The sequence below is a fragment of the Arachis hypogaea genome, chromosome 16 (genome assembly GCF_003086295.3).
Source record: "Arachis hypogaea cultivar Tifrunner chromosome 16, arahy.Tifrunner.gnm2.J5K5, whole genome shotgun sequence".
In the NCBI taxonomy this organism is placed as follows: Eukaryota; Viridiplantae; Streptophyta; class Magnoliopsida; order Fabales; family Fabaceae; genus Arachis; species Arachis hypogaea.
The window spans coordinates 146,768,171-146,795,048 of record NC_092051.1 but is presented as its reverse complement, the minus strand read 5'-3'; the positions used below and the strand labels follow the sequence as shown (position 1 = coordinate 146,795,048).

Genomic DNA, 26,878 nt, shown 5'->3' with positions numbered 1-26,878 from the left:
AATTAGATAATCAAGGAAAATTAGGAAGACTTATTGGTACATCTTGCAGAATGTGTATGACTATAGGTATTCTGGTTTTATTCTTTTCAGATAATTTAATTATTTTCATACATTATGCAAAGAAATGAATATACTAAAATTAAGTACAAAAAGGCTACCCATTGATTAAGCTGGATTAGTGCAAAGAATTATGATGGAAAAAAAAAGTTAGTTATGCTTTATCTTTTGTTTTAATTTAAATTTCTAAATAATTAATATAAAGAAAAATGTTATGCCATTTTTACATTGCATTATTTTTAAAATATTGATCCAAACCAAAAAAAAAAAACGCTCATCCAAAGAGTCATTGATTTGTATGAGATCATCACTTCACTCGACTTTACAGTAACAATAAAAGAGATAACTATTAATTTAATATTTGAAAAATTTAGGCGTTGATAAAATAAATTATAAAAAATGTTCTTAATAAAAAAATCTTAAAAGATGGTTAATATTGATAAAAATGATTGGTCATTAACTGAGTTAATAGAAATTAACGTTAAATACTAACATGCCATTTATCAATTATTATAATTATAAAAAATTTTATAAAATGTCCTATTTAATATGATATCTGATTTTAATTTTTTTTCCTAAAACTCTCATCTCGTTTCTTTTTCGCTATCATTATCATCCACCAATTTTTTTTTTATTTTTTCTGATGTATTCAGTCATACTCATACACAGTGGCGGAACCAGAAATTTCATAAGAGGGGGGCCAATTAAATATAAAATATAACAAAAAATTAACAAAATATGATTTGTAGCATATATATCAAAAAAGTAATTATATTATATTATATAAAAGTCAATGTTCAACTACATACTTTAAGATTTTGATATTTTTAAACTTGCTCGACGATGCTTCATGGAACTAAAATCATCAATTATCATCTCTGAAGTGAATTTTGAAGCAATTTCCTTTTCAATATATACAATCATACAATCTGCTAAAAATTCATCTTCCATCTTGTTTCGAAACCTTGTTTTAATAATCTTCATAGCTGAAAAGGCCCGTTCAGTTGTTGCTGTTGTCACAGGAAGAGTCAAAACAAGACGAATTAATCTATCAATTAAAGGATATATATTTGATTTTCCTGTCTCTGTCAATTTTTGACACAATTCAGCAAGAGTAGACAAATTCTGAAAATCTGGAGCTTTAACCACATCAAGTTCATAATGTTGTAACTCATAATCCAATTGAATCTTTTCTTGCTCAGATAAATCTAAAGAATAGAAATTCTTTACAAGATTGCATATGTTGCAAACATTGAATAACTTGAAAGCATCTTTAGGATCTAGAGATGTACTCAGTATGAGGAGCTCGGTTGCTTGCTCACTAAATGAGTGAATTGTTTTCATCTTTGACATTTTTAACTTAACTTGAACTATCTAACAAAAAAAAAAAACAAAAATAATTGCATATATATTATTTTCTTAAAAAAAATATTAAACCTATTGAGCAATAACAAATAATTTTAGAAACACAAATATATAATAACCAAAAATAAAGTTATTGATTTACCTGATTATTTTTTGTTCCAAGTCTCACAAAAAAATAATTCTATTGAGTTTCGTCCTCACTTCAATCTTTGAACACTGTCCATTATAAAAAAAATAAATTAATTATTTTAAATAAATAATGTAAATAATACTTGACATTGTCATTAACTTAAAAAAAATTGAAATATACCTCTTTGAATCTTTGTTGTGCATTCAATGGTTAATATTTTGTTGTTCACTTCTCTTCAATGGTTTTTCTTCATATGTCTTGTTTTGGTATGGAAAGAAAATTAGAATGAGAAGAGTAGAAGACCAAAAGTTTGGGAATCACTAAAAGAGAGAGAAAAGTGGCGCTATGCCTATGATAGTTTGAAACAAATATTTGAAAAATGTACTAGGATTACTTTAATTAATAGTATGGGCTTGGGCTAGTATAATAGAACCATTTTTATTAATTATTAGAATGGGCTATTTGTTAACAAGAGCAACAATAATTCAAATATCTAATACATAATGCAGTTTTTAGTTTTTTTAATTTATAAAATTTTGTAATTTATATTTTTTTTAATATTATATATAAAAAAATTTAATATTATTAATTATTACTATTTACTATTTTTTTAAAAAAAATTTGGGGGGGACCATGGCCACCTTAGGTCCCCCGTGGATCCGCCACTGCTCATACACCTCCTCCTCTTCATTTACAATAACAAATTCAAAATCAAAATTCAAATTTCAGTATCAAAATCACAATATCCATTAAAAGAAACAGAGAAAAAGAACAAAAAAAAGAGAGGGAAATAAGAAAGAAGGAGGAGGATGGTGTTACTGCTACTAGTACTAGGTTTCATCCCTTAAAATCATGCTGCTGCTAAAACGGTTACGGAATTCGAAACTTCCAGTTTAATTGGTTAAGGGATAGAGAATTCAACAACGATTAGCGTTGGCATTGGATAAGACAACGTAGGCGATGTTGGGGATAGAAAGGTGACAATTAAGGAGTTTGGCTAAGTAGTAATGACGCCACACAATGAAGACAACGACGATAACACTATTATAGTAAGATAGAGATGGAAGTTTGTCAGAAAAGGGGTGGAGAAAAAAGAGGAAGAAGGCGGAGGCAAGGTCGGCAAAGGAGAATGAAGAGGGCGGACATATTTGATTTGAGAGTTGTAAGTGAAAAAGAAAAAGACAGAAAATTAGAAGTATAAGGAGATTTGAAAAGAAGAAAGAAGCGATTAGTTGTATCAACCATGTTACATTTACATAAAAAATCAATTGTTAAATTAATCATTTTATAAAATATATATTAAAAATAAATTAAAAAATATATGTATTTTTGTAATAGATATACACATAGCATTTTTGTAGTTCTATATATAAATTTAATTGAGTGTAACACTAGTCAAAACAAAAATCGAACTGATACTTATTTAAGTAGACTAATAAATTGATTATTCGACCAATACAATTTGATTATGATTAATTTGATTATATAATAAATTTTGAATATGCGAAAACTATTCGAATTATTTTTTCTATTAATAACTACACCGGAAAAACCTAGCATTTTTCTAAAGAAATTAAAGTACCCATTTTTAATTAAACATTAAAGTATTAAACATCAAATTCTAAATATATGTTCGCTTTTCTTTTACATTATCGTGTAGTAGTTAATGTTCGCCGATTTTACTTTTCAATACAACCTTTGATGGTTACTAAAGAATCTAGCATAGTTCGTTGATGATAACTTTGTTCATTGTTCTGATTATATTAGTGTTAATTATAATAAAATTAGTTTTCCCCCTCTCTAGAGGTTTCCCGTTCATAATAGTGGCTAATTATCTATCCAATACTTTATTAATAATAGTGACGAATATTCATTTCCAAATAAAGCATGTTATACGTATCAGAAATCGAATTCCTACAAGAACAAGAAGGCTATTTAGCCGTACCCATTTTTGTTCTTCCGCGGGGGTGTAACTAGGTATGTTATATGATATTATTTTAAGAATTTAATTTTAAAATATTATCAGTGTAAAGTAATTATATATATATATATATTTAACTACATATACATAATATTATATTAATAAAAATAATTATTTTTTATATTGACTATATAAATTATTATCCAAAAAATAAATGTAATTATGTAACTGTATAAAACACTTTATTCTCAGTACATTAAAATTAAATTTTTATTTTAATAATTAAATTTACCAAATTATATATATATATATATATATATATATATATATATATGTGTGTGTGTGTGTGTAATCTAATAACTGTATTTACTTGTATTAATAAATTTTTTACAGCTCGGTGTAAATTAACAAGATTTACATATATAAATAGATTACTCTTAGTATAAAATAAAGGGCAAAATATCCTAATAAGCCAATGGCAGTTTCAAGGTACGTAAATAAGTCAAAACGAAAATTGTTTCAGCAATAAGCCAAGTGATATTTTAATGTAATTCGAACCAGGCTGGTTCGAACTACAAATGTTAATAAACTGAACCAAGGCAGTTCGAATTAGGGTGAGAAAAGGTTGAACATAATTCGAACCAATGTGGTTCGAACTTAATATGCACATAATTTGAACAAGGCTAGTTCAAATTATACATAGGAAAGCATTGCATGTAAATCGAACCAACCTGGTTCGAATTACCCTTGTCGTGGCTCATTAATAATTCGAACCTACCTGGTTCGAATTACAGGTGATTCGGCTATATAAGGAGTTCGAATCAGCCTCATTCGAACCATTCTTCCTTTCCCCTATCCCACCAAATCCCAGAGAAAACGACCCAGATTCTATCCGACGAAGACCTGAGCGGAATACTCTGCTGATGGGGGACGATCCGGCACGGTTATATCGCTTGGACGGAGTTGCTCATATAGCCGGGGTCATCAACGACGAGGTTAGTACAGAAATAACTTAATGCTAGCAGTAAATCGTTGTGGTATTGCTGGTGGTTTAGTTGAGAGATTATGCATGCGGTTTAGATTGTGGTTTAGTTGGTGGTTTATGTAGGTGGTTTCTGCTGATGGTTTATGTTAGTGGTTTATTTTAGTGGTTTATGTTAGTTATTTTGTGTTGGTTGTTTTGTGTTGGTTGTTTAGTTGGTGGTTTATGTTAGTTGTTTTTTGTAAGTGGTATGGTTTTATGTTGGTTTTTTTATGTTAGTGGTTTATGTTAGTTGTTTTATGTAAGTGGTTTGTGTTTGTTGTTTTATGTTAGTGGTATGGTTTAGTTGTTTTATGTTAGCTGTTTTATGTTAGTGGTTTATTTTGGTTTTTTTATGTTTGTGGTTTATGTTAGTTGTTTTATGTTAGTGGTTTGTGTTAGTTGTTTTATGTTAGCTGTTTTATGTTAGTGGTTTATGTTTGTTTTTTTATGTTTGTGGTTTATGTTAGTTATTTTATGTTAGTGGTTTGTGATAATTGTTTTGCGTTAGCTGTTTTATGTTCATGGTTTTAGTTAAGCTGTTTTATGAAAGTGGTTCTAGTTTAGCTGTTTTATGTTAGTGGTTTAGTTGTGTGGTCTATGGTAGTTGTTTTGCATGTGGTTCTCGTTCATGGATTTTTATGCGGTTTTATTTAGTATGACATTTTCTTGATGATTTATCGTTTTGGCTATGTTTGTCATTGGTTATGAAGCTGGTTCTAACAATGCGGTGCATGTCATGTGCAGCCCCAGCGATGCATCCGGAGCATGCGGCGGCAGCAGGGCATGCGATTCGATGACAGATACGTTCCGTACTTGCAGATGGCCGGACTATACCATCTTGCAAGGATGAACGATAGATGGTTCCGGTTAGACGAGGCCCTTGTCAGTGCATTCGTCGAGCGATGGCGTCCGGAGACGCACACGTTTCACATGTCGTTCGGAGAGTGCACGATCACACTTCAGGACGTGGCATACCAGTTGGGTTTGCCAGTGGACGGGCGTTACGTCAGCGGCTGCCTATCAGAATTCCATATTTACATCCAGGGTGGCCGTCCAGCCTGGGTGTGGTTCCAGGAGTTGCTCGGAGTGGTTCCTCCTCCCAACCAGGTTCAGAAGTACGCAGTGAACTGCAGCTGGTTTTAGGAGACTTTTGGTGAGTGCCCTGAGGGAGCTGATGACGAGACTGTGCGGAGATATGCCCGTGCATACATCATGATGTTGTTGGGTACGCAGCTATTTGCGGACAAGTCCGGCAACCGCATTCACATCAGATGGCTTCCCTACGTAGCTAGGCTGGAGGAGATGGGTACCTACAGCTGGGGTTCTGCAGCACTGACCTGGTTGTACCGGTGCATGTGCCGAGTGGCGAATAGACATGTGGTCAAGTTAGCGGGGCCACTTCAGCTACTTCAGTCTTGGATCTTCTGGCGATTTCCTCGATTTAGGCCTGAAGGGTATGAGACGTTCAGCTGGCCATTGGCGTCGAGGTACTCTACTTAGCCTTCTCTATTTCAATTTAATATAAATAATTCCATGTTGATTAAAAAAGCATTATAAACCCTAAACACACATTTATGATGCAGGTGGTCAGGATACAACCCTTCCGGTAGCGAGAAGGGTCCTAGAGTGCAGATGTGGAGGCTGAGGATAGACCAATTACATGACAAGGAAGTGAGTACGCTACGTAATAAGTTTCTTTATTTAACCACAGTTTATGAGTTGGGTTCATGAGTTGCCCTAACAATGGAGAGTTCTCCGTGCAGTTTATCTGGATGCCTTACACAACTCCCGACATACTTCAGGTTGTGCATCCAAAGGCTTTGGAGCCTCGGCATATGGCATTGTGGCGGTCTGTGACGTCGCTGATATACTTTGCCGTCATAGAGTGGCATCAGATAGATAGGGTTCTTCCGCAGTTTGGAGGTGTGCAGCCCTGTCCGAATCCCGCCCTGAACATCGACTTTCTGATGTCCAAGGACGGCAGAGGCGGTGATCGATGGTTCTCGTACCAGTTGCAGAAGTGGCATCTCTATTGGGACTCCCGTGCGGATACCGTGCTGAAGTTTGATGTTGTTGCCGACCCTGGACCGTCGCAGCAGTTCCTCGATTGGTGGAGGCAGCATGGAAAGATGTTCCTGTCTCCGGAGATGCAGTTGATGGATCCGAGAGCCATTCCTATTCCAGTTGAGGCCTCACAGCGGGGTGCTGGGTGAGTTCCTGACATGGATCGGCCTGAGGACGTGCCGGACAGGCGGCGGGTTGAGAGGAGAGCTCGTGTGGGGACACGACGGGGCCAGCGTGAGTGGAGGTGGCTTGATGCGGCTATTGACGATCATGACGATGACGGACCCGCTAGAGGCGGATGACGAGGCCAGGGAGGGAGACGGAGAGGGCGTGGTGCGGGGGACCACCGTCCTCGTGACCCTGACGACGATGTCGACGATCAGCATGGTCCCGTGGGCGGGGATGGTGCAGGGGGCTGTTGCAGTTCATGGTGTTAGTACCCACAATGGCGGACAAGGAGGTGAGTGGTATGGGTCAGGTATGGGTGACGTGGCTGACCCTGGTCATGCTGGACTTGGGTCGGGGCCTCTTGGAGATTACTTCGTTGGTGTACCCGCCCATGACCAGCCTCAGCAGGAGGGTACCCCATGGGTTATTACGGGATCACAGTGGTCAGACTTCCTTGCCTCAGATACGCTTGATGCGGACTTCGGGGGTGAACAGTTTCTGGATGACATCACCGCCATCATGCAGGAGGACGTGCCGGCCCGGAGGCGTGGTCAGACATTCGGCACGCAGGCACCGTTAGACATTGATCTGAACGAGCCTCCTACGGCATCTGTTGGTGACCATTTTGGTTTGGGAGGTACCCCACCATCCGCCTACGCTGCTGCATCAGAGTCTGTTGCCGGGCAGTCTGCGGCACCCGCCCATTTTACGCCACCTACACAGCCTGGCCGGATGAGGACACGGATGAGATCGAGGATGAGGAGCCGTTTATCCGCAGAGGTCAGCGGGCACGGGTACCCCGTCGTTGCGGTACGGGCTCGCATCTGTTTAGATGAGTCATGTATCATGTATTTTGTTTCGTAGAGTTTATTCATGTATCACAGCCATATGTACTTTTGTTGTTATTTTAGAGCTGTTTTCCTTTGTTGTTTGTTCATCGAATTGTACTTTGAAAACGGTTGTTTACCAGATTTATCAGTAACTATTTATAATCATTGCATCATATAACAGTCTAATATATACATTTGTTTATTAAATTTTGCATTTAGGGTACTTGTAGCAAGACTCAAAGTGATACATAACATATTCATTACTTAACGCAGCATGCTGAATACATGAAAGTTAAAAAATCAACAATAAAACTTAACTAAAATAAGTACTAACGCTAAGAACATGGCTACTAATGGCCCCCAGTGTGAGACGATCCACCCAACTGGGGGCAACTCTGACGTGTGTGTCCGGGTTGGCGACATAGGCCACATCTCTTTGGACGGTTTAGATCTGCCTCTTCCATATTTGTTCGTATCCTGGTGGAGCTCGGACGACCCTCTCTCGCACGCCTCTTGTCAGGGTCCGGTATCACAGTAGGCCCGTTGTATGGTGGCCAGAAACCCTCCGGAATCGGAGGGGTGAATCCCATCCGATACACACTGAATACCGAACTAATCATATACACGCTGTGAACATAAGTGGTCTAGTTCACCTGTGAGTAGGCACAACATGCAAGTGCGTGCGGACATGGGAAATGAAGCGCCTGGAAGTACCCGCAGTCACATGTCCGAGCGGCAAGCGATACTTTGTAGCTACCCAATGAGAAGGAACCAGTCGGAGTGGTTTCGGCTACGGTGAACTCGGAATTATCCCTGTCATACAAAGTCACCGTGAAGCACCTTGCCGTCTTCAAGTTGGCCTCAATACACTTGGCCAAGTGCTGAGTGAATTGTTGTCCGGTTTCCATCTGGGCCTCATCCTCTCTCCCCTTGCGAACAAAAAGTTTCGCAAGCCTTCCATATGTTGCCTTCACCAGCGAGGATACATGTAGGTTTCTGACACCCTTGAGGATTGAGTTCACACACTCGGAGATATTCGTCGTCATGTGACCGAATCTCCGCCCCTAGTCACGATGCTGAGTCCACAAGGAATAATCAATCCGGTTCGCCCACTCACACATCTTCGGGTCTTCAGACCACAGAATATCAAACCAGTAATCAAACTCAACCTCGGTCTTGGCATACACCGCATTCACAAGAAGCCTCCGTGCGTCTTTGCCCTTGAAGGTAAGGGCAAAGTTAGCAGCTACGTGTCAAATGCAGAATGCACGGTATGCAGATGGAGGTAACCAACCTCCGTCAGGAGCCTCAAGCGCAGCCTTGATGCCATTATGCCTGTCTGATATAACCAGCAGACCCAGCTGCGGTGTCACGTACTGACGAAGGTGGGAGAGAAAGAATGCCCAAGACTCAGCATTCTCACCATCTACTAGTGCGAATGCAATAGGTAGAATGTTGGAGTTCTCGTCCTGTGCAATTGCGATGAGCAATGTTCCCCCGTACTTGCCATAAGGATGGGTGCCGTCAATGCTGACTAGCGGCTTGCAATGACGGAATGCCTTGATGCATGGTGGAAACGTCCAGAAAAGTCTGTGAAAATAAGTTTGAGACTCGTCTACCTGTCCTCCAACTCGAACGGGGCTAGTCCTTAGGACTGCAACAGTACCAGACATCGTCAACTGGACTCCCAACACCCACCTGGGCAGCTCGTTGTATGACTCATTCCAGTCACCGTAGATGAGGGCAACAGCCTTCTGCTTCGCCATCCAGACCCTCCTGTAAGTCGGTCTAAACCCAAAGTGTGCTGCCGTGGCATTCAGGAGCACCTTGATGCTGACGGATGCATCAGCCCTAACCATTGGCATAATGAACGCCGATATCACATGATAATCCAAACTCCTGTGGTCACTCGAGATGGAGGTGGCAAGACAAGTGTGAGGTCCATTGTATCGTTTGACCTCCCAAATGCCCTTGTGCTGCCGGAGACTCAGTCGAATCAACCATGTGCACCCATTCCCAAACTCAGAACACTTGCCCACATACCGGCGATAATCAGACTCGATTACCTTGTACTGTACCCCTCGCCGGATGCTGTAAGTCTTCACACTTAACAGGGCCTGATCTTTATCCTGAAATTGTTGACCAACCTGGAACTCTGTCAGACCAGCAGTCCCTTCCGCATCTCTAGCTCCGAATCCAACAGAGTGCCCAAAAAACCCATCCTGCCTCAGGGCATCCAAGTCCAAAGAGGAAAAATGAGGTGGATACTGTTGTGTGTCAGAGCTAGAACCACCTACCGCCAATGCAGGCTCACTCGCTCCAATATCATCGCCGCTGTCATCGTCAATCATATCCGGCTCGACGTCATCCTCCTCTGCATCACCCAACAATCCGTCTCCAACGCCAAGCGGTGCAACGCCCAGTAAAGCGTTCGGCAGATTTTCCCTTGAACCTACCTCGTAGCCTACGCTGCCGTTGAGATCAACAGCAAAAGACGGGGAGGCGACAGGTTGGACCACTGGCTGGTACACAGGGACGGAGGAAGAACCAATGGCAGGCCGAGAACTAGAATCGGCTGCCGTGGCTAAAGTGGTGGTATTCCGGTTCGAACCCCCTGAGCTGGATACCACATCAACCAGCTTTGCCAACAACTCTGGTGTCCTCACCTCCGGAAACTGCCGCCGACAAAGAAACATTACTTGCAAGTCCTCATCGCTACTAATCGTGAAACAATCATACTTCACGGTATCATGGAGCACCGTGATTGGAATGCGATAGAAAAACTTCTTAACCCGCTTCGCACCTTCTAGACCGAGCTTCATCAGTACAGATCTAACAAGGTCATCAAAGCTCGTCGTAGGAGTAACGACAATACAGAGAGGATTCTTATCTGTGAACTTCACTCCGGAATGAGTTTTCCTCTTAATGGATCCTCTGTGGTGAACTAAAACAACAAAACTCTCCTCACTAGCCATCTTACTCCCTCTAATGAGACCAACTCACGTTTACAGCCATATATATAGAGCTCTTTCTCCCACTAATTCGAATCGGCCTCCTTCGAATTAAGGTTTGTTTAATTCGAACCAGCCTGGTTCGAATTACTTTGGACGGCTTATCTCTCTATAATTCGAACCATCCTGGTTCGAATTACTTGCAATCGAAGTTCGAACCAACCTGGTTCGATTTATGAAGAAGACTCAACTCATAATTCGAACTGCCCTAGTTCAAATTATTACCAAATGCAGTTCGAACCAACTTGGTTCGAATTATATTAATATATGATCTGGCGCATTACTGAAACCATATTCAGTTTGGCTTATTAACGTAAATTCTAGAGCACATTGACTTATAATGGTTTTTTGCCCTAAAATAAATAAAATATAATACAATTATATTATGTGTATAAAATAAATTAATTATTAAATTATTTTTTGAATAAAATATATGTTAAATATAAAATACATATAAAATTTGGGTTAAATAATAGTATTAATATAATAATTAATTTGGTAGTTGATTTTTTTATTGTTAAAAATTATAATTGATTTATGTGAAATTAAAAATGAAAAATATTTAAATAATTTAATATATTTAACTAAGTTATTATTTAATATTTTTAATTATTAATTTTATATAAAAATATTGTTAATTTGTTTTTACATAGTATTTTTGAATATATAATATAATTAGCGTCCTTCCATCATCATCACTATGTTTCTTTGTATGATGATTATTATTGTCTAGAGTGAACCCATTTGTCATTATAAGACTTAGATATTTTCTCATATGTGTATGATACTATTACAATAATGTTATGTAAATAATTCATTTTAACAATCATACAAGATAATTATGTAGAAATAACAAAAATGTATAATCAACAGTACAAATTAAACACGTATTAAACATATGTATTTTGATCTTTATTCTTTTGCAACTATCCTATATAACATTATTGATGGCAATGTATGTGTATATGTATTGTCTTTCCTTTCAAGTTTCAATGAGCAACAGAAGATTGCGTAGTTTTAGTGGTGGCAACAACTCCATTTCACTTCGCACTACTCTGGTTGATTTTCTCTCTCTCTTTTTCATTGAGATAAACCCTAAAACCTCTTTTGAGGGCTGCTGCCGCCGCCTCAATCTAGGCTGCGGTGGCCCTCCGATGCTCCTATCTCCTCCTACCTCTTCTTCTTTGCTCCTGTTTTCTTAACTTTTTTCCCTTTTCGTCTTCTCCGCCTCTCCTTCTTCTTCCTCCTTTCTCCTTCTCCTTTGGTTTCTGTTCTCCATTCACCTCCACGCATTCTGCTCCGTCACCTCTTCAACTTCTCCTCTCTTTTCTCTTTGCCTTCCCAGTTCTTGTTTTAATTTCTGTTTTTTGTTTTTCTTTTAGAGATCTAGATTTGAGATCCAGATCTAGATCTAAAATAATTTTTTTCGGACTTGAGCTTAGCTCTGTGTTCCTGTTTGTATAACCCATCTGTGATTTTTCCCCTTGTTTGTGGTGGCATTTTGGTTCCTGTTATGGGTGCTGGTGGTGTTCTAACGATACAGATCTTTTCAAATCTTGAAGGAAAACTCGATGAAAAAATGGTTTCATTTACAGGAAAACTTTTAGATTCAAAAAATATTCAGATTTATATGGAGAAGAAGAAGATGTATCTTATTGGCTTACAGCACATATGTGTAAATTTAGAAACAAAAGATATTCTGTTTGATCTCTGTTTCTTCTTTTAAGATTTTTAAGAATCGAATGTTGGGCTTGCTATCAGATTTTAGTTCAATACATAGGATATCTTTCGTCTTGTTATTTATGTAGAATTGATATTTCTTTGAAATTTGTAAGTACCGTTTGGCTTTCCTATAATTGAGAAACGTTCCTTTCTGTCAAAAAAAAAAAAAAACAACTCCATTTCACTTCACTTAAACTACTTTTAGCTAGTTTTATGCACAGAACGTTTTGAATTTGGATCCTCTAAATTTTAAATTTGTATTTTAGAGAATAAAAAGTGTGATCTTCTACTTTTGAATAGTTTTTCTCTCACATTTATTCTTGATTCCACTTATAAAATAAATGGTGAAAGATCATATTTTATTCTCTAAAGTAAAATTCAAATTTTAGAAAATTCAAATTCAAACGTTTTATACCATCGTTAAATTATCTATATTTGTTTAAATAATTATTTAAATAATCAATATAAAAGATAATTACTTTTATTAATATGAAGTTATGTAATTAAATATATGTATAATTATTTTTTATCGACAATATATTAAAATTAAATTCATATATATATATATGGATTCGGATCCTCTAAAGTTTAAATTTTATTTTAGAGAGTTAAGTGTGATCTTCTATCTTTGATTAGTTTCTCTTTTATATTAATCCTATATATATATTTTTGCCATAATAGTGTGGTTGTTGTTGTTGGTGGTGAGAAGCAAATTTTTGGGTAGCTTTTATATATATAAACACCCAACATCAATATGTGATATGTCCCCATTAAAATTACATAACAAATTTTACTTTTAAATTAATTCATGCATCATGCATCATGCATCATACTTTGCTGCAAGCTATCGTACCGACCATTGAATCAATTAAAGCATTGCTTTATACAATTGAAAATTTAAAATATAAACTAGTTATAAGTTTCATATTATTTAGACAAAATTTTTGTTTTCTATAATCTATACCTATATTATTGCTTTATACTCCTTTTGAATTATTTAATCATAAAAGTAGGGTAATTTTTTTTGTATTTATTGTATTATATATATATATATATATATATATATATATATATATATATATATATATATAAAGAAAGAAAAGTGGCCCAACCGCCTAGTACTACTAAAATAAGTTTAGGTAACGTGTTATTTAGATTATGAATTATATATACCCTTGAGAGAATTAAAAATACTCATGTATTATATGTTTAATTCAAAGATATCTTTCAATAATGTAAAACTAGTAATTACTTTGGTTAACAAAGATTTAGTTTTAATATATTTTACCTCAATCTTGACTCAATAATATATATTTTTTGTTTACTAATAAGATTTTTTTTTTGGTTTTTCACATGCTAAGGATGACTAATTTGGCGTTGTGCATACAACAACAAATTAACCAACAATAAATTTTTAAATGAAGTTTCAATCCGTGACAGATTAATACTGATAAGATTGTTAACAATATTATAGTTATTATAAAAAGGCCAAACTCATACTATGTTTTTGTCTGCAACACATTATAGTTTCCAATTGTGTAGGGCAACATGTTTTTGGTATGAGCCTCTTGAAAGAGGCTATAGTGCCCTATTTTTTTTTTTTGGGTCAAAGCTGTAGTGCCCTAATTTAGTAACTTCCCTGGTTTCTATTGGACTAAAACTTGGCTGTTCTAAAAAACGTGTTGATTTTCTGGTAAAGGGGGCCCAAAAGGGATTTGTTTTATTTTCTGTAGAAAAAGATGGAATTTAAGTGTAAATAAAATCAGAGAGTGCATCCCACCAAAAACAAAAGTATCGTGAAAAAAAAGAAAAGAGTATTATGGTCCAATATGTAGCCTGTGGTCATCAAAGGGATCAAATTAAAAAGTAAAATTCATTGGCCCCAAAAAAAAAAAGTTATATCCAAAATTTTGGTTGACCTAATCTTAGCCCAAGTCAAATGGGTTGGTCTGAACGTTCTGCTAGCTTTCATTATTCCTCCTCTTTCCCCACTACAGATCACTAATACTTCCCATCAATTTCAAAAAATTTTAATTATTAAATCAAAATTCAAATTTTTGTTTTATCATAAAAACCAATTTTCACGTTAATTTATTTATCTTTATATAGGAATTAATATAAAAATTTTAAAAACTTTTATGTCTTTATTAAGTAACAATAAAAATGGATTTGTTTAATTTTTTTAGAAGAATTTGACATCAGAGAATTAATTTAAATGTTAGAGATTAATATGGTAGTTAATATTTACCAAAAATTGAAGTGTCTGACTGATTATTTTGTGGGGACTGATTTGGTATATTCACTACTCCCAAATATATACAAAGAAAAGATAAATCACAAATTCACAATGCTATATATGCATATGCTAATGTAAATGACACTAAATATTATGTGAGAAAACTTCTTTTTCACACTATAATATATTTATTTTATTTTATTCAGTTTTAGATTTTGGTGTATTCTCACTCTAAAATGTTATCGTATAACTTTTGTTCACTGTGGATAAATTAAGTCAAATGTCAATAATGGTCACCCAATTTTAGTCATAGAAAACAAATTCAATAAAAAAAATCAATTATACTATATAGTGATCATAAATTAGCCTCTAATAATTAATATATAATTAACTCATATTTAGAATTACCATCAAACCATTCTTTTTAAAAATTTAAACTAATAAAAAAAACACATAAATATACAAAATAGTTATATTTTTTGGACTATTTAAATTTTTTACTTAATTTTTTTTAATCTTATACTAAAATTCTTTTTTTTTTAGAATTCAATAAAAATCAAATTCTATATTTTTCGGTCATAGAAATTTAATACCATATCATAAAATTATTTTTTTTTAAAAAAATTAAAATAGAAATAGACACAAATAGTTCAATCAATTAAGTTTGATCATTATACCGTAAAAAAAGTTTGTTTATACTACCATGAAAAAAATTGCTTATTCTATTGAGAAAAAAATAATTCTATTATATTATTTCAATGGTTTACGTGAAGTTGATATCTAAGAGCTGTTAGATAATTTGACTGATTTGACTAAATTTTCATCGAACGACACTCAGATATCGACTTCACCTGAGTTTTCAGCTATTTCAATAGTAGAGGGTTCATTCAACCTCCACAAAATTTACTTTTTTTCCACCAAAGTCCGCCACCCACATATTTTTTTTCCTAAAGTATGTCCCCTTCAACTATTAACTAGAGTGTTTTTTGTTAAAAAGTAGTTTATATATCTGAATCGATAGATGAGCCTAACTCAAAGTATGTCCTTCTCTTAAACTAGTTCTTTTTCCATATTTGATAATAAACAATAGCCAAACACTTGTTTTTATTAAGGAACCACATGTTCACATAGTACAAATCCAAAAGCATCAATTCTTTTTTCCTTCAACATTCATATGCATCCATGCATGCATGCATGAAAATTAAATTAAAATTCCACGAATATTGATGAATTATTCAAACATTGACCATGCTTTCTTTATTAAGCTCCAAAAGGTGGAATATTCTGCTTAGCATAGTTATTAGTGAAGCCAAATCTCATCTATGGCATATGAGAACACAATCCTATCAAATAATGAAGCAAATCGGATTCGGTACCTCATAGTCTTCCATGGATGAAAAAGAAGCTCTGCTTTCTATATAGTTTTATTCTATTTATAACTCAAAACATTCAAATAGATACTTACTATATACATATTATTCTTCCAACAAAAGAAGATAAATCACATGGTTCAACACGTGGAAAATAAAGATTTAAAAAAAAGAGAAAAAAAAATGAAAAAAGTTGATGCTTAGTTTAACGAGACACTTAGGCTGTGTTTTGTTATGAAAACAGGATATAACGAGATATTGAGAACAAAATATAAAGAATAAAAATACTAAAATTAATGTTCTTATATTTGTTTGATGATAAACTATAACAAATTATACAAATTAATTTATTGTCATTTTTCATAAAAAAAAGTTAAGAAAAAAATATAATGATAAAAATTATAATTATACAAATTTAATAAAAATAATAATAGAAAAATAAAAAATAAGTTATATCTTTTGTTAGTGTCTCTATATCTTTTTTGTCAAGAAGAACACAAAATATGCTAGTTCAGTGTCAGTGTCTCTAGACACGTACAATATTTTTGTCCATGTCTTATTTTTTAAACATAATTTTGTATTTCCCATAAACTAACCTAATCCGCCAACTCTCACTGTACGTGTAAATAGAATTACATTGATCTCTAAATAATTTTAGATCGAGCACTTTAGTACACAATAAATTTATATTCTCTAAAAGTCATCTCTTTTAAAAAATTAGTGAGAATTACTCTTATAAAATAAATTAGTCTCTCTATCATTATCAATTAAATAATTTTTAATGTGCGTATTTGGACAAATAAATCTTTCGCAAATTTTAATATAAGACACTAGATCAAGAAAATACACTCTAAAATAAATTAACTCTTTGTTTGACGAAAAATAATTATCAAGAATTTCTAACAAAATAAAAGTTTAATAGGAATCAAAAGTGTCCGATTTAAAGTTTTTAGAATTAATTTAAATAATGTTTAAGATTTGGTTATTATGCTTAAAGATGAATTAATATTGATCGAAGAAAATTAACTCTAATTAAACTTGACGATGAATTTTAAATTTGACCAAATATGAGTGATACAAAAGTGATAGTTAACTAGCTAATGATGAACCGTTCATATAATTTCAACCTCTCTTTATTCTCCCACCAATTCATATGATTAATTATTATTACTTAATGTAAAAGAAAAAAGAAAAAAACACGTCCTTGCATGACACGTTTACCAAAGGGACGTAGATGCCACTTTTGCATGAGTCAAATCAAGTAACCACTATGCAATTGGTTGGTGCTTCTTACAAGAAATCATGTTCTTATTATTGCCTTCTAAAAGCTACGTAGGGGACCCCAAAAAGTAGTAATTCTCTTCTTTTTACTTTAGTTTTCTCTACTTTTAATAAGGGTAAAAGTAAAAATCAAATAAATTATTATTAATAAATAATATTAAAGAAATTGTGAAAGTAAGATTGTGTTTTGCTTTCCGCGTCAAACAAGCAGAGCCCGAGGGTTTGTGTATGAAACCAGATCATTCAAATTGGAATGGAAATGAGAAAAAAAAAAGTGAGTGCTTTTGTTGGGATTTTTAGTTTCTTTTATTTGTGTTAGATTTGATCTTTTTACATGAAAAAGTTAATGACATGCACCTAATTCTAAACCAAATTGCCTTAACCTTCAAGTTTTTAATGTTTAGAACTTTTTCAATCTTTAATTTGAAGTTTTTAGTTATGAAAAACATTATATTAATTGAGTTGTTTAATTTGTTACATTTATTTTTGGTCTAGCTTCTGTCTTAATAGAGTAAAAGCAAAGAAAAAAATGAAATCATGCTATGTGACTATTCATTATATGACACTTTATACGACATACCCTTGGAATAAATAAATAGTTGGGGTTCATGTAATGATGTTATGGTGGTTAACCATACAAATCAGATAGAGGGCGATGGGGATGTTAATTTTTTGAGAAAATTTCACTTCATTTTTCTGTGAGATGTAAAAATGACACTCTTCTCTCCTTTATTTTATAAATGTACAGTCTCCTCCCTTTTAATTTTTAAAAAATCTCCTCTTTAATCCATTTTAAATTTTCCGTGTTAACTAATATTAACTTTATCTATTTTTTAAGAAAAAATAAATTATTTTTTGAAAAATATCCATTAGCAAAAATTTTATTTTTTATCATTAAATTTTGTTTATTAAAATACCCTTTAATAAATTATTTTTTATTAATTAAATTATATTTTTACCAAAATACTTTTAAAAAAATTAATACTTAAATTATTTTTTCAAAGATACCTACTCTTCAATAATTTTTTAATTATTAAATTGTGATTTTACCAAAATTTTTGTTAATAATTATTTTATATTTTACTATTAATTTTTTGATATCAATATATATTATTTTAATGTTAAATTAAAAATTTTTACCACTGTTAATATGTATAACAATTAATATATATTGATATTGAAAAATAATTTTACTAAAAAATTTTATTTAATGTTAAAATAATATATATAGATATCAAAAAATTAATAGTAAAATATAAAAAAATTGTTAACGAAAATTTTGGTAAAATTATAATTTAATAATTAAAAAATTAATGAAGGGTATTTTAGAAAAAAAATAATATAATTATTAAATCTTTTTAAAAATACAATTTAATCAATAAAAAAATAATTTATTAAAGAGTATTTTGGTAAGCAAAATTTAATGATAAAAAATAAATTTTTTGCTAATGAGTATTTTTTTTAAAATAATTTTTTTTCTTAAAAAATGGATAAAATTAACATTAGTTAACACAAAAGGTTTAAAATGGACTAAAGAAGAGATTTTTAAAGGTTAGAAGGGAGAAGAATGTACATTTATAAAATAGAGGGGAGGAAATTATCATTTTAGCATCTCGCAAGGGAGGAGAGTAAAATTTTCTCTAATTTTTTCCTTTTCTAAAATTTGTTGTTTCTAAAATTATTTTTTATTGCTTCATTTTGGAGAATGGAGGAACTTTAAGCTTGATCAAGCTGTGGAATCTTACATATTGATTAGTTTTGGATTAGGTCGTCAATGTTATGATTTAAGAATATATATATATAAATCTATCATGATAACACTTCTCCTAAAAGTTTAAGTTATGGTTATATTTTTTTAATATGTTTTCTCACGTGCAGAACTTTTTTTAAATTTGTGTGAATTTTTTTACGTAAAATGTCTTTTTCTTCTTTTTGTTTTTACTTCATACTAATTTTTTTTGTTCAACAAAAATTGAACTTTTAAATTTTTTGGTCATAAAAATTTTAATATCACAACATTATATCACTTTTTTTAAAAGTTTAAACGGATAAAAAAAATACACATAAATAATTATATCTCTTACAATAATTAGAGTTCAACTTTAATTAAAGTTTTAGTTCAAAATATAGTAACTAGAATATATTTTATGATTTCTCACTTATTAATTAGGCCCTTTTTGGTAATTATATTAAAGTAGAAATATAAAAATATTAAAAGATACACATTTATTTTAAAAAAAATATAAAGTTTAATATGTTGCTTATTTGATTAATCTTTCCCATTTTTTGAGCTCTTCTTCACCACTTGATGCATGAGTAGTCATGACCTCAATAGCCAAAATATTCATGATTGATTATTGTTTGAATATATAAAGAAAAACATAGCAATATATATTATTAGACTGTATTTGAATATTGTCTAAGATAGGAATATAAAGACAAGAGACAATAATACTATATTTTTTATTCTAAAAATAAAATAATATTTATCTTTGTTTTTTTAATCTCTATCTTCTACTTTTATAGTCTTGTCTTAGAGATAATATTAAAATATAAATAAAATTTATTATTTAAAAATATTATTTATATATTAAAATTAATTATATATAAATATATATAATTTAATTTATTTTTATATAATATATTTTATATTTTAATATATATTCTATATTAATAGTTAATTTTAGAATAATTTATACTAATTGTTTTTTATATAGGGATGATCAAACAAAATTCAACCAAGATATTATTACATCAAGGCCGGTTAATATTGTCTCATTTAAGACACATATACATGTATGCAGTGCTTGGTTTCCAATTGATGATTGACAGTTAAAAAGATTAAAATCCAAAGAGACAAAGGGGAAAAGGACTTTGTGTTAACAAATCACTAGTTAGTTTTGCTCCACGGAACTGAAAGTGACATATATATGTACCATTCATTATCGATCTTATTACACATCACAGTTGTCATGCATCAACCAAGTATATTTAATTTAAATTTAGATTTACATTATATAAAAAATATATTATTGTGCCCATCAAATTCTTAATCGACAACTCAACAAGGACAAAAATTCACATTAATAATTCCTCCATAAAAATATTGATTCTAAAAAAATTAAAAAAGTAAAAACCTAATCAAGGGTTAATTAAATTGACTCATCACATTAATGAGATTTAGTAAAATTCAACCCATTATTGTTTTTCTATTTCTAAAAGCATACATTGACTTTTTTCTTAGATAACAATACACTTGACACTCCTACATTTTATGAAATATACCAGCAATAATCATTCTACTGAAAATGATTTAGGAAAAATTAATATAAACTTAGACAATAATTAAAATATATATATATATGACTGATAAATTTCACAAAATTGTAGGAGAAATGGGTGTAACTAATTTGGCCAAAACTAAATTACACATGGCTAGAAAAATTAAAGCAAGAGCTAATACTAAAAAATATATTGTCATAAAATTTTTTTCAAAAATACTGAATAAAAACAGTTATATTCTTAATATAGATAATAAAATCCAAGAATTATTGTATGTAAATTGATATGATATGATGCAAGACTTTTATGATTTGTGTGTTTGATGATTGATAAATAAATGCAAAGGGGGGGGGGGGACCCTTAAAATTTTAAAAGAGGAAGCAAATTCCAATCCCCAGAAAAGGGCATAGGGCAAGGGGGGGGGGGGGACCCTTAAAATTTTAAAAGAGGAAGCAAATTCCAATCCCCAGAAAAGGGCATAGGGCAGCATTATAATTATAAATTTAAATCCCTGTGTGTGTGGAACCAGAGAGAGTGATTTTGTTGTTTTTGTCTGCCAAAATTAAATCTCGTTTCTAGAGCCCCATATATACATACATATTAATTAGACCATATGATATACAAAATCCGGTGTCACTGTAATCCGGTTGGCAAAATAGATATTGCTTTGTCCATTCTTAATTGGCAACCACTGACCCCATTTTGAAAGATACTTTGATGATGGGACATAGAATTTATAAAATGGCAACATTGAAGAGAACTCATATATATCTTGTTTTTTTCCTTTTTCTATAGCTAGTTTGTTTCTTCATTATTCACCCTAGTCTTTAAGATTTTTTTTCCCAATCCATTGGAACATGTATCATGGATGTGATATGATAGATGTACCAAATTTGGCTCACAATCTCTTCTTTTCAGTTCTTTTGTGTTTATCTTATATCAATATATTTTTAAAAGAAAAATAGATATTACTTCTTATTATAGGTATTGTAAAAATGAGTTGCAATTCAATTTTATTATTAGGGTTAGTAGAAATAAATTAAAATTACCCATCTAAAATAGTAAAAATACAATAATAATGAAATTAACCTCCAAAAATATTTGAAAATTTAGATGATGTAAAGTGTATCATAATGTACGGATAAATTCAGTGAAAATATGGTACAACGGTCAGTATGATGAAACCCAACAACTGAGACTACCTTACGACCAAAAGATGATGAAGTTTTTTAGGGTTACTGGTCCCACTTATTTTGGCCTCACCCTTAATAGAAAAGAGTAGAAAATATTAGACCTACCCTAAAAATCTTAACTACCAAGTTTAAATTTGTGGTCCATGGACTTAAAATTAAAAGCGTAGTAAAAAAAAAAAAAAAAAAAGGCGTTACAAAGAAGCAAAAGATATATAGAGCTCAGCACTCAGGTGATTCATAAATGTGAATGTGACCTAAAGTTTCAATTTACAGGTCACAAATTTGTGCCCTTATATGGGACCCTTTTGGCCTATATCTCCTCTTGTATGTCATGCACAAAGGTGGTTGTCATTGTTTGAATCTTTTAACCTCGTCATTTTGTCAAATAAAATCATTCAAATATAATTAGAATGTACCAATTTATTAAGTGTTAAATTGAAATTATTGTATGTATGTATTCTAAAAATTATTGGTTAGATCAGTTATCATATATTTGTGTATAAAGTCTAGAACTTACTTGCTTCGCAAGAGGGGATACACTAAAATGGGGCCACCAACACCATTCTTGATGATTTTCTTGAAGACTTCACGATCAAACTCAGCAATGTTGGACTTTGATATAAACATGTTCAGCCATGGATGAGGTGCATCCCATATCCCTTTTACTTTTGCTTCCTCTTCAACACGCTTCACACGTAGCAAGAATTCCATGTAGCTCACGTCCACTTCGAACTTTACACCCTCCACGAATCGCAACCGTCCAACTAATTTCTCTACTTCCTATCACAAAATACAAAATAAAAGATATAAAATTTTATATAATCATTCAATTATATTTATTTTATTAAATAATTATTTATATAATTAATATAAAAAATAATTATTATTACTTTTAATGTTATTTATTCAGATTTTGTTTTTGATATTGGAGTAACAACGGTGTTTTTTTAAAATATGAATTAATGGGGTATTATTCTCAAATGTAAAACTGTTTAATTAAATAAACAAAAATTAGACCGTCCAATTTGTGAGAAGTACAAAAATCAGACCGTTCGATTTGTGAAGATACAGAAATCGGACCGAGAGATTTGTGAAATCGGACCAAGAAATTTGTGAGAGTACAGAAATCGGACCGAAAAAATTGTGTTAAAAAAAATTAAAAATTTTAAAGTATAGAAATCGGATCTTTCAATTTGTGTATCTTCTACACTTTTAAAAAATACCAAAAATTATAATATTAAAATATATCACTATTTTTATTTTCATATAAAAAAACCTCATTTATTTATGATGAAATGTTTGGATAAATTCAATATTAATGAATATGAACAAATTATATCATAGGTGGCAAAGTCTACAAAGGAAGGTATTTACGTCATGAAAAAAAGAAAATGATAAATAGTTTTATTTATTTTACAAGAGATTGCAGAAAATGATGGCTTATTTTTGGCTATTTCCTGAAGTGTGTGGGGACCGTAACGTCAGGGAGATCTCAATGATCAGAGCAATATGGAGCACCTAATGATGTAACATGACCATTTTAACCTCACCTATAAAGAAACCCTACATTACCCTTTTTACGCTAATAGCTAATAAAGGTACAAGTCCCTTTTGGTAATTTGAACAAAGAAAACATAAGCTTCTTAGGGAAAGTGTTGTGTCAGAAAATCCAATGGAAGATACATTACGACCGAGTAGTCAGTTTTCAGTTCACGAACAACCATTTGCATTTATTAAACTACGTACCCAGAAAAATATGTTCATTTTAATAATAATAATATATCACATAATTTTCTTAAAAGTTAAATTAAAAATAATTTATTGAAAATTTAACTTAACTTATTTCGACACCCATGCGTATACTAAATTAAGATGAAAATGAGAGTTAGAAAGATAAAAAGAAAAGAAAAAGAGTAGAATTTTCTAGAAAATCGAAATCACAAAAAGCTAAACCCAACATTACTTACTAGTTACTACACACAATGACACAATGATCTGTTAGAATGTGACGTTATGCTGTGCCAATTCGTACACGTGTAGGTGAACTCTGCATGTTTTGACTTTTTACTTGAGACATACACACACTAAAATGGTTCTCTATCACCTCCACTTTATTATTATTATTATTTTCTTTCTAAAGTAAAGGGCATCTCTCTGTTTCATACTCCATATAAAAGATTAAAAAATGTCTTTTTAGTTTGAGTATTTTGGAGAAAATCAAATTGAAAATTCTGAAAACATACTAATATTGTATAGTAATCATTTTTATAATTACTATCTTTTAAGTTTCCAGATTTATTAGTAGTTTAATTTTTAATCATTAAATTACTAATAAATTTTAAAGTAAAAAAAAAAAGCTATTGAATGAATTACGGAATACTCAATTTTAATCTTTGGATATTGTTAAGTGATTTTTTATTAAAGTAAGCGCCCTCATATTCAGTAGGTCAAAACTTAGTATCATAAGGGGACTTCGTACCCTTATGGGGGACACCACTATTAGCCCGACCCCTGTGACCCCCCTAATAAAAAGGGTTTAAAAGACAAATAACTTCTAGCGAAGTGTATCATATACCATGCTAAAAGAGGGGAAAAACGGCAAATGCTAATGTATTATTAAAAAAAAATAGAGAATGATATGTTGTTAGAGATATTTTTTTTTTCCTAAAGTTAAAAATAGATTTGAATTCGAACTTTTAAGTAAGAATGGAGAGAGTATATCTTTTGAAAGTTATAGGCCTTAATATTATTTTTTTTAAAGAAAATGCATGTAGTTTATTTTTATAAAATCTACTTAGTAGGTATTTATAAATGTTAATTATTCCTATAAAATAAAGAATAAAGATTTGTTTAATTAATAAAAAGTAAAAATATTCTTTATTTAATAACGAGTGATTAAAAATAAAACAAAAAAACCGTCAATTAAGTTTATTTTTTTCAAAAATAAAGAACAAAGTAATTTTAAAAAATTAATTTTTTTTGTAAAATTTTATAATTTTTTTGAAAGTTTAGATATTCTTTAAACTAAGAATTACTCTAAATTAGTATTTGAAAAAATTAAAATTAGTTATTAAACCGTAAACTTAATTACAATTTTTTTTAATGGTGTGAGATTATATCTACAATGAAAAATCATTTACTTTTGTTTTAATAGTTAATATAAGTACTGATTAAAAAATACAAAAATTGATAGTTTCTAGACTTTTTCTATTAAACTTTAGATAAAGTATCGTAAGAATGAATGAGACCTAATATAAAAGAAAAAGAAAGAGAGTTTGAATGAATTGGGGCAGTAATTAATTACCATATCAAGAGTTGAAGGATGGTGGGAGTGACGATAATGAAGGGCGAGTTCTAAGCAATAGAGGACGGGTCCAGCGTTGGAAGGGAGACGAACCGGGTCGAACCGTTGGTTAGGGTGAATGGGGACTGTGGGCCAGCCGTTGCAAGGGTCATCGCTGTTCACAAAGACAAAGCCTTCCACGTAGTCAAAACCTTCTCCTTCTCTCAAACTCACTAGCCACTCCGCGTCCCTTGTGTACGCCTCAAATTCTGAGTACACTACCCTTATCCACCTCACCTAACCATCACAAACAAAATTTTTGTTTTAAATTACATTAAATGCACACATTTACGTTCCTCAAACGTTTTCTTCATGCATTATAAGACCAACAATTTTAATTTAATAAAAATTTAGTTGTAGCCAACTTCACTTGAATTTATAGGAATTTATAGTTGAGAGTTTAGTTTAAAATATTTTACGTTGATAATGTAGAAAAATTAAATCAGAAAAAATGTATATGTTTTTTTTGTTAATAAGGTTTAAAAAAAATTCACCATGTCTGGAGCTTGTTGAAGAAGGACTCTAGCTCTGGTAATGATACCGAACTGTCCAAGACCACCAAGCGCGGCAAAGAAAAGTTCCGAATTCTGCTTTTCGGAGCAGATAACCGTTTCGCCTCTCCCAGTAACAACCTCCATCTCCGTCACGTTTGCCGTCTGAGGTCCGTAACGGAACGCCTGTCCGCTAACGCCGCCGTTAGACAGCGTTCCCCCAACCGTTAAACCCAAATAATCCGTCCACGACCTCGGCGCCAAACCGAACTGCGAAACGCACCGTTTCAACACGTCTTCCCATAATGCCCCTCCCGGAACGTCAACGTATCGCAAACCACCGCTACCGTTTTCAGCACCGAAACGAAAACAGTGATTCTCCATGGCGCGCATGTCGAGGACCAAGCCTCTGTGCGCCATGGCTTGGCCGTTGATGGAGTGACCGTTGCCTCGAGCCGCCACCGTGAGATTCGCCGTGGCCGCCGCAGCTCGGACGGCACGAGCGATGTCGACGGCAGAGGATGGACGGACGACCGCGAGCGGCTTCGAGAATTTTGTGCCGCCGAAGTCTTTGCCGGCGGAGGCGGTGGCTGTTGTGATTTCGAGGCCGTCGAGGGACGAAACGACGTCGCCGTCAGTGTCGTCTTGCCTCGATTCGGCGTCGTTTCCGTGAACGAAGTGTTCCAGGTACGCTATCATTTTCGCCGGTAACCGGTTAAACAGTGAAACACTGAAATGGTTGTTGATTATTATATTTTTTATTTTTTATTTTTTGTTTTGGGCTTTATTTGGATCTTGGGGTATTCTGTGTATTGTGTGTGTGTGATTGTGGTAATGGTGCATGTGAGGTTCTGGCGTGGCGTTGTGGCGTTTAAATAGGGGGCTGATTTGGATTTACATGGAATCTTCTTGTAATAAAAAATGGAAATAATTTATTTTAAAAACATAAGATGATCGAAAATAAATAAATGTAATAAAAATTTAATTATTCTATTACTGATTATAATTTTATTAAATTTATAATTAAATTTTTATTTTATTTTTAATTATGTCTATATCTTTTAGTTATAAAATTAAAAATATATATTTAATTATAAATTTAATAAAATTATAAAGATAGTTAAAATAATTAAATTTAAAATAAAATAAAAATTAGTACCATCATAATCATAAAATATTTTATTTTTGGTAAAAATTTGTAGAATTATATAATAATTTTTAATTTGTAATTTTATATAAAAATAATTGTAAATGAGTTTTTATATTTTGTTTTTATTAGTGGCTTAACAGATATCTTAGCCACTTTTCTATTATTTTTTAAGAAATTAATTGTATCTTTTTTATCAATATGTTATTCACCTTTTAAATTTGTCAGATAAATTTTTTTTAT

The 26,878-nt window shown here is 32.3% G+C and overlaps 1 protein-coding gene across 6 annotated transcripts; it reads right to left on the bottom strand.

Moving 5' to 3' along the window:
- Positions 1 to 812: 812 nt before the first annotated feature.
- LOC112697642 (cytokinin dehydrogenase 7) lies at positions 813 to 26,466 on the bottom strand. 6 transcript variants are annotated; one of them, XR_011874655.1, is made up of 6 exons: positions 25,492 to 26,466; positions 24,959 to 25,234; positions 22,172 to 22,434; positions 1,733 to 1,809; positions 1,565 to 1,638; positions 813 to 1,067 (listed from the first exon to the last, which is right to left on the bottom strand). XR_011874655.1 is itself a non-coding variant. In XM_025750896.3 (4 exons), exons 1-4 carry the CDS (start codon positions 26,185 to 26,187, stop codon positions 21,984 to 21,986), a joined length of 1,275 nt encoding a protein of 424 aa, XP_025606681.1. In that variant the 5' UTR covers positions 26,188 to 26,466; the 3' UTR covers positions 21,846 to 21,983. The 6 variants fall into 6 exon arrangements, 2 of the variants coding, with proteins under 2 accessions (XP_025606681.1, XP_072077583.1); XR_011874656.1 differs by lacking the exon at positions 813 to 1,067 and adding an exon at positions 1,350 to 1,431; XR_011874657.1 differs by lacking the exon at positions 1,733 to 1,809 and having other exon boundaries at positions 818 to 1,067.
- Positions 26,467 to 26,878: the final 412 nt, after the last annotated feature.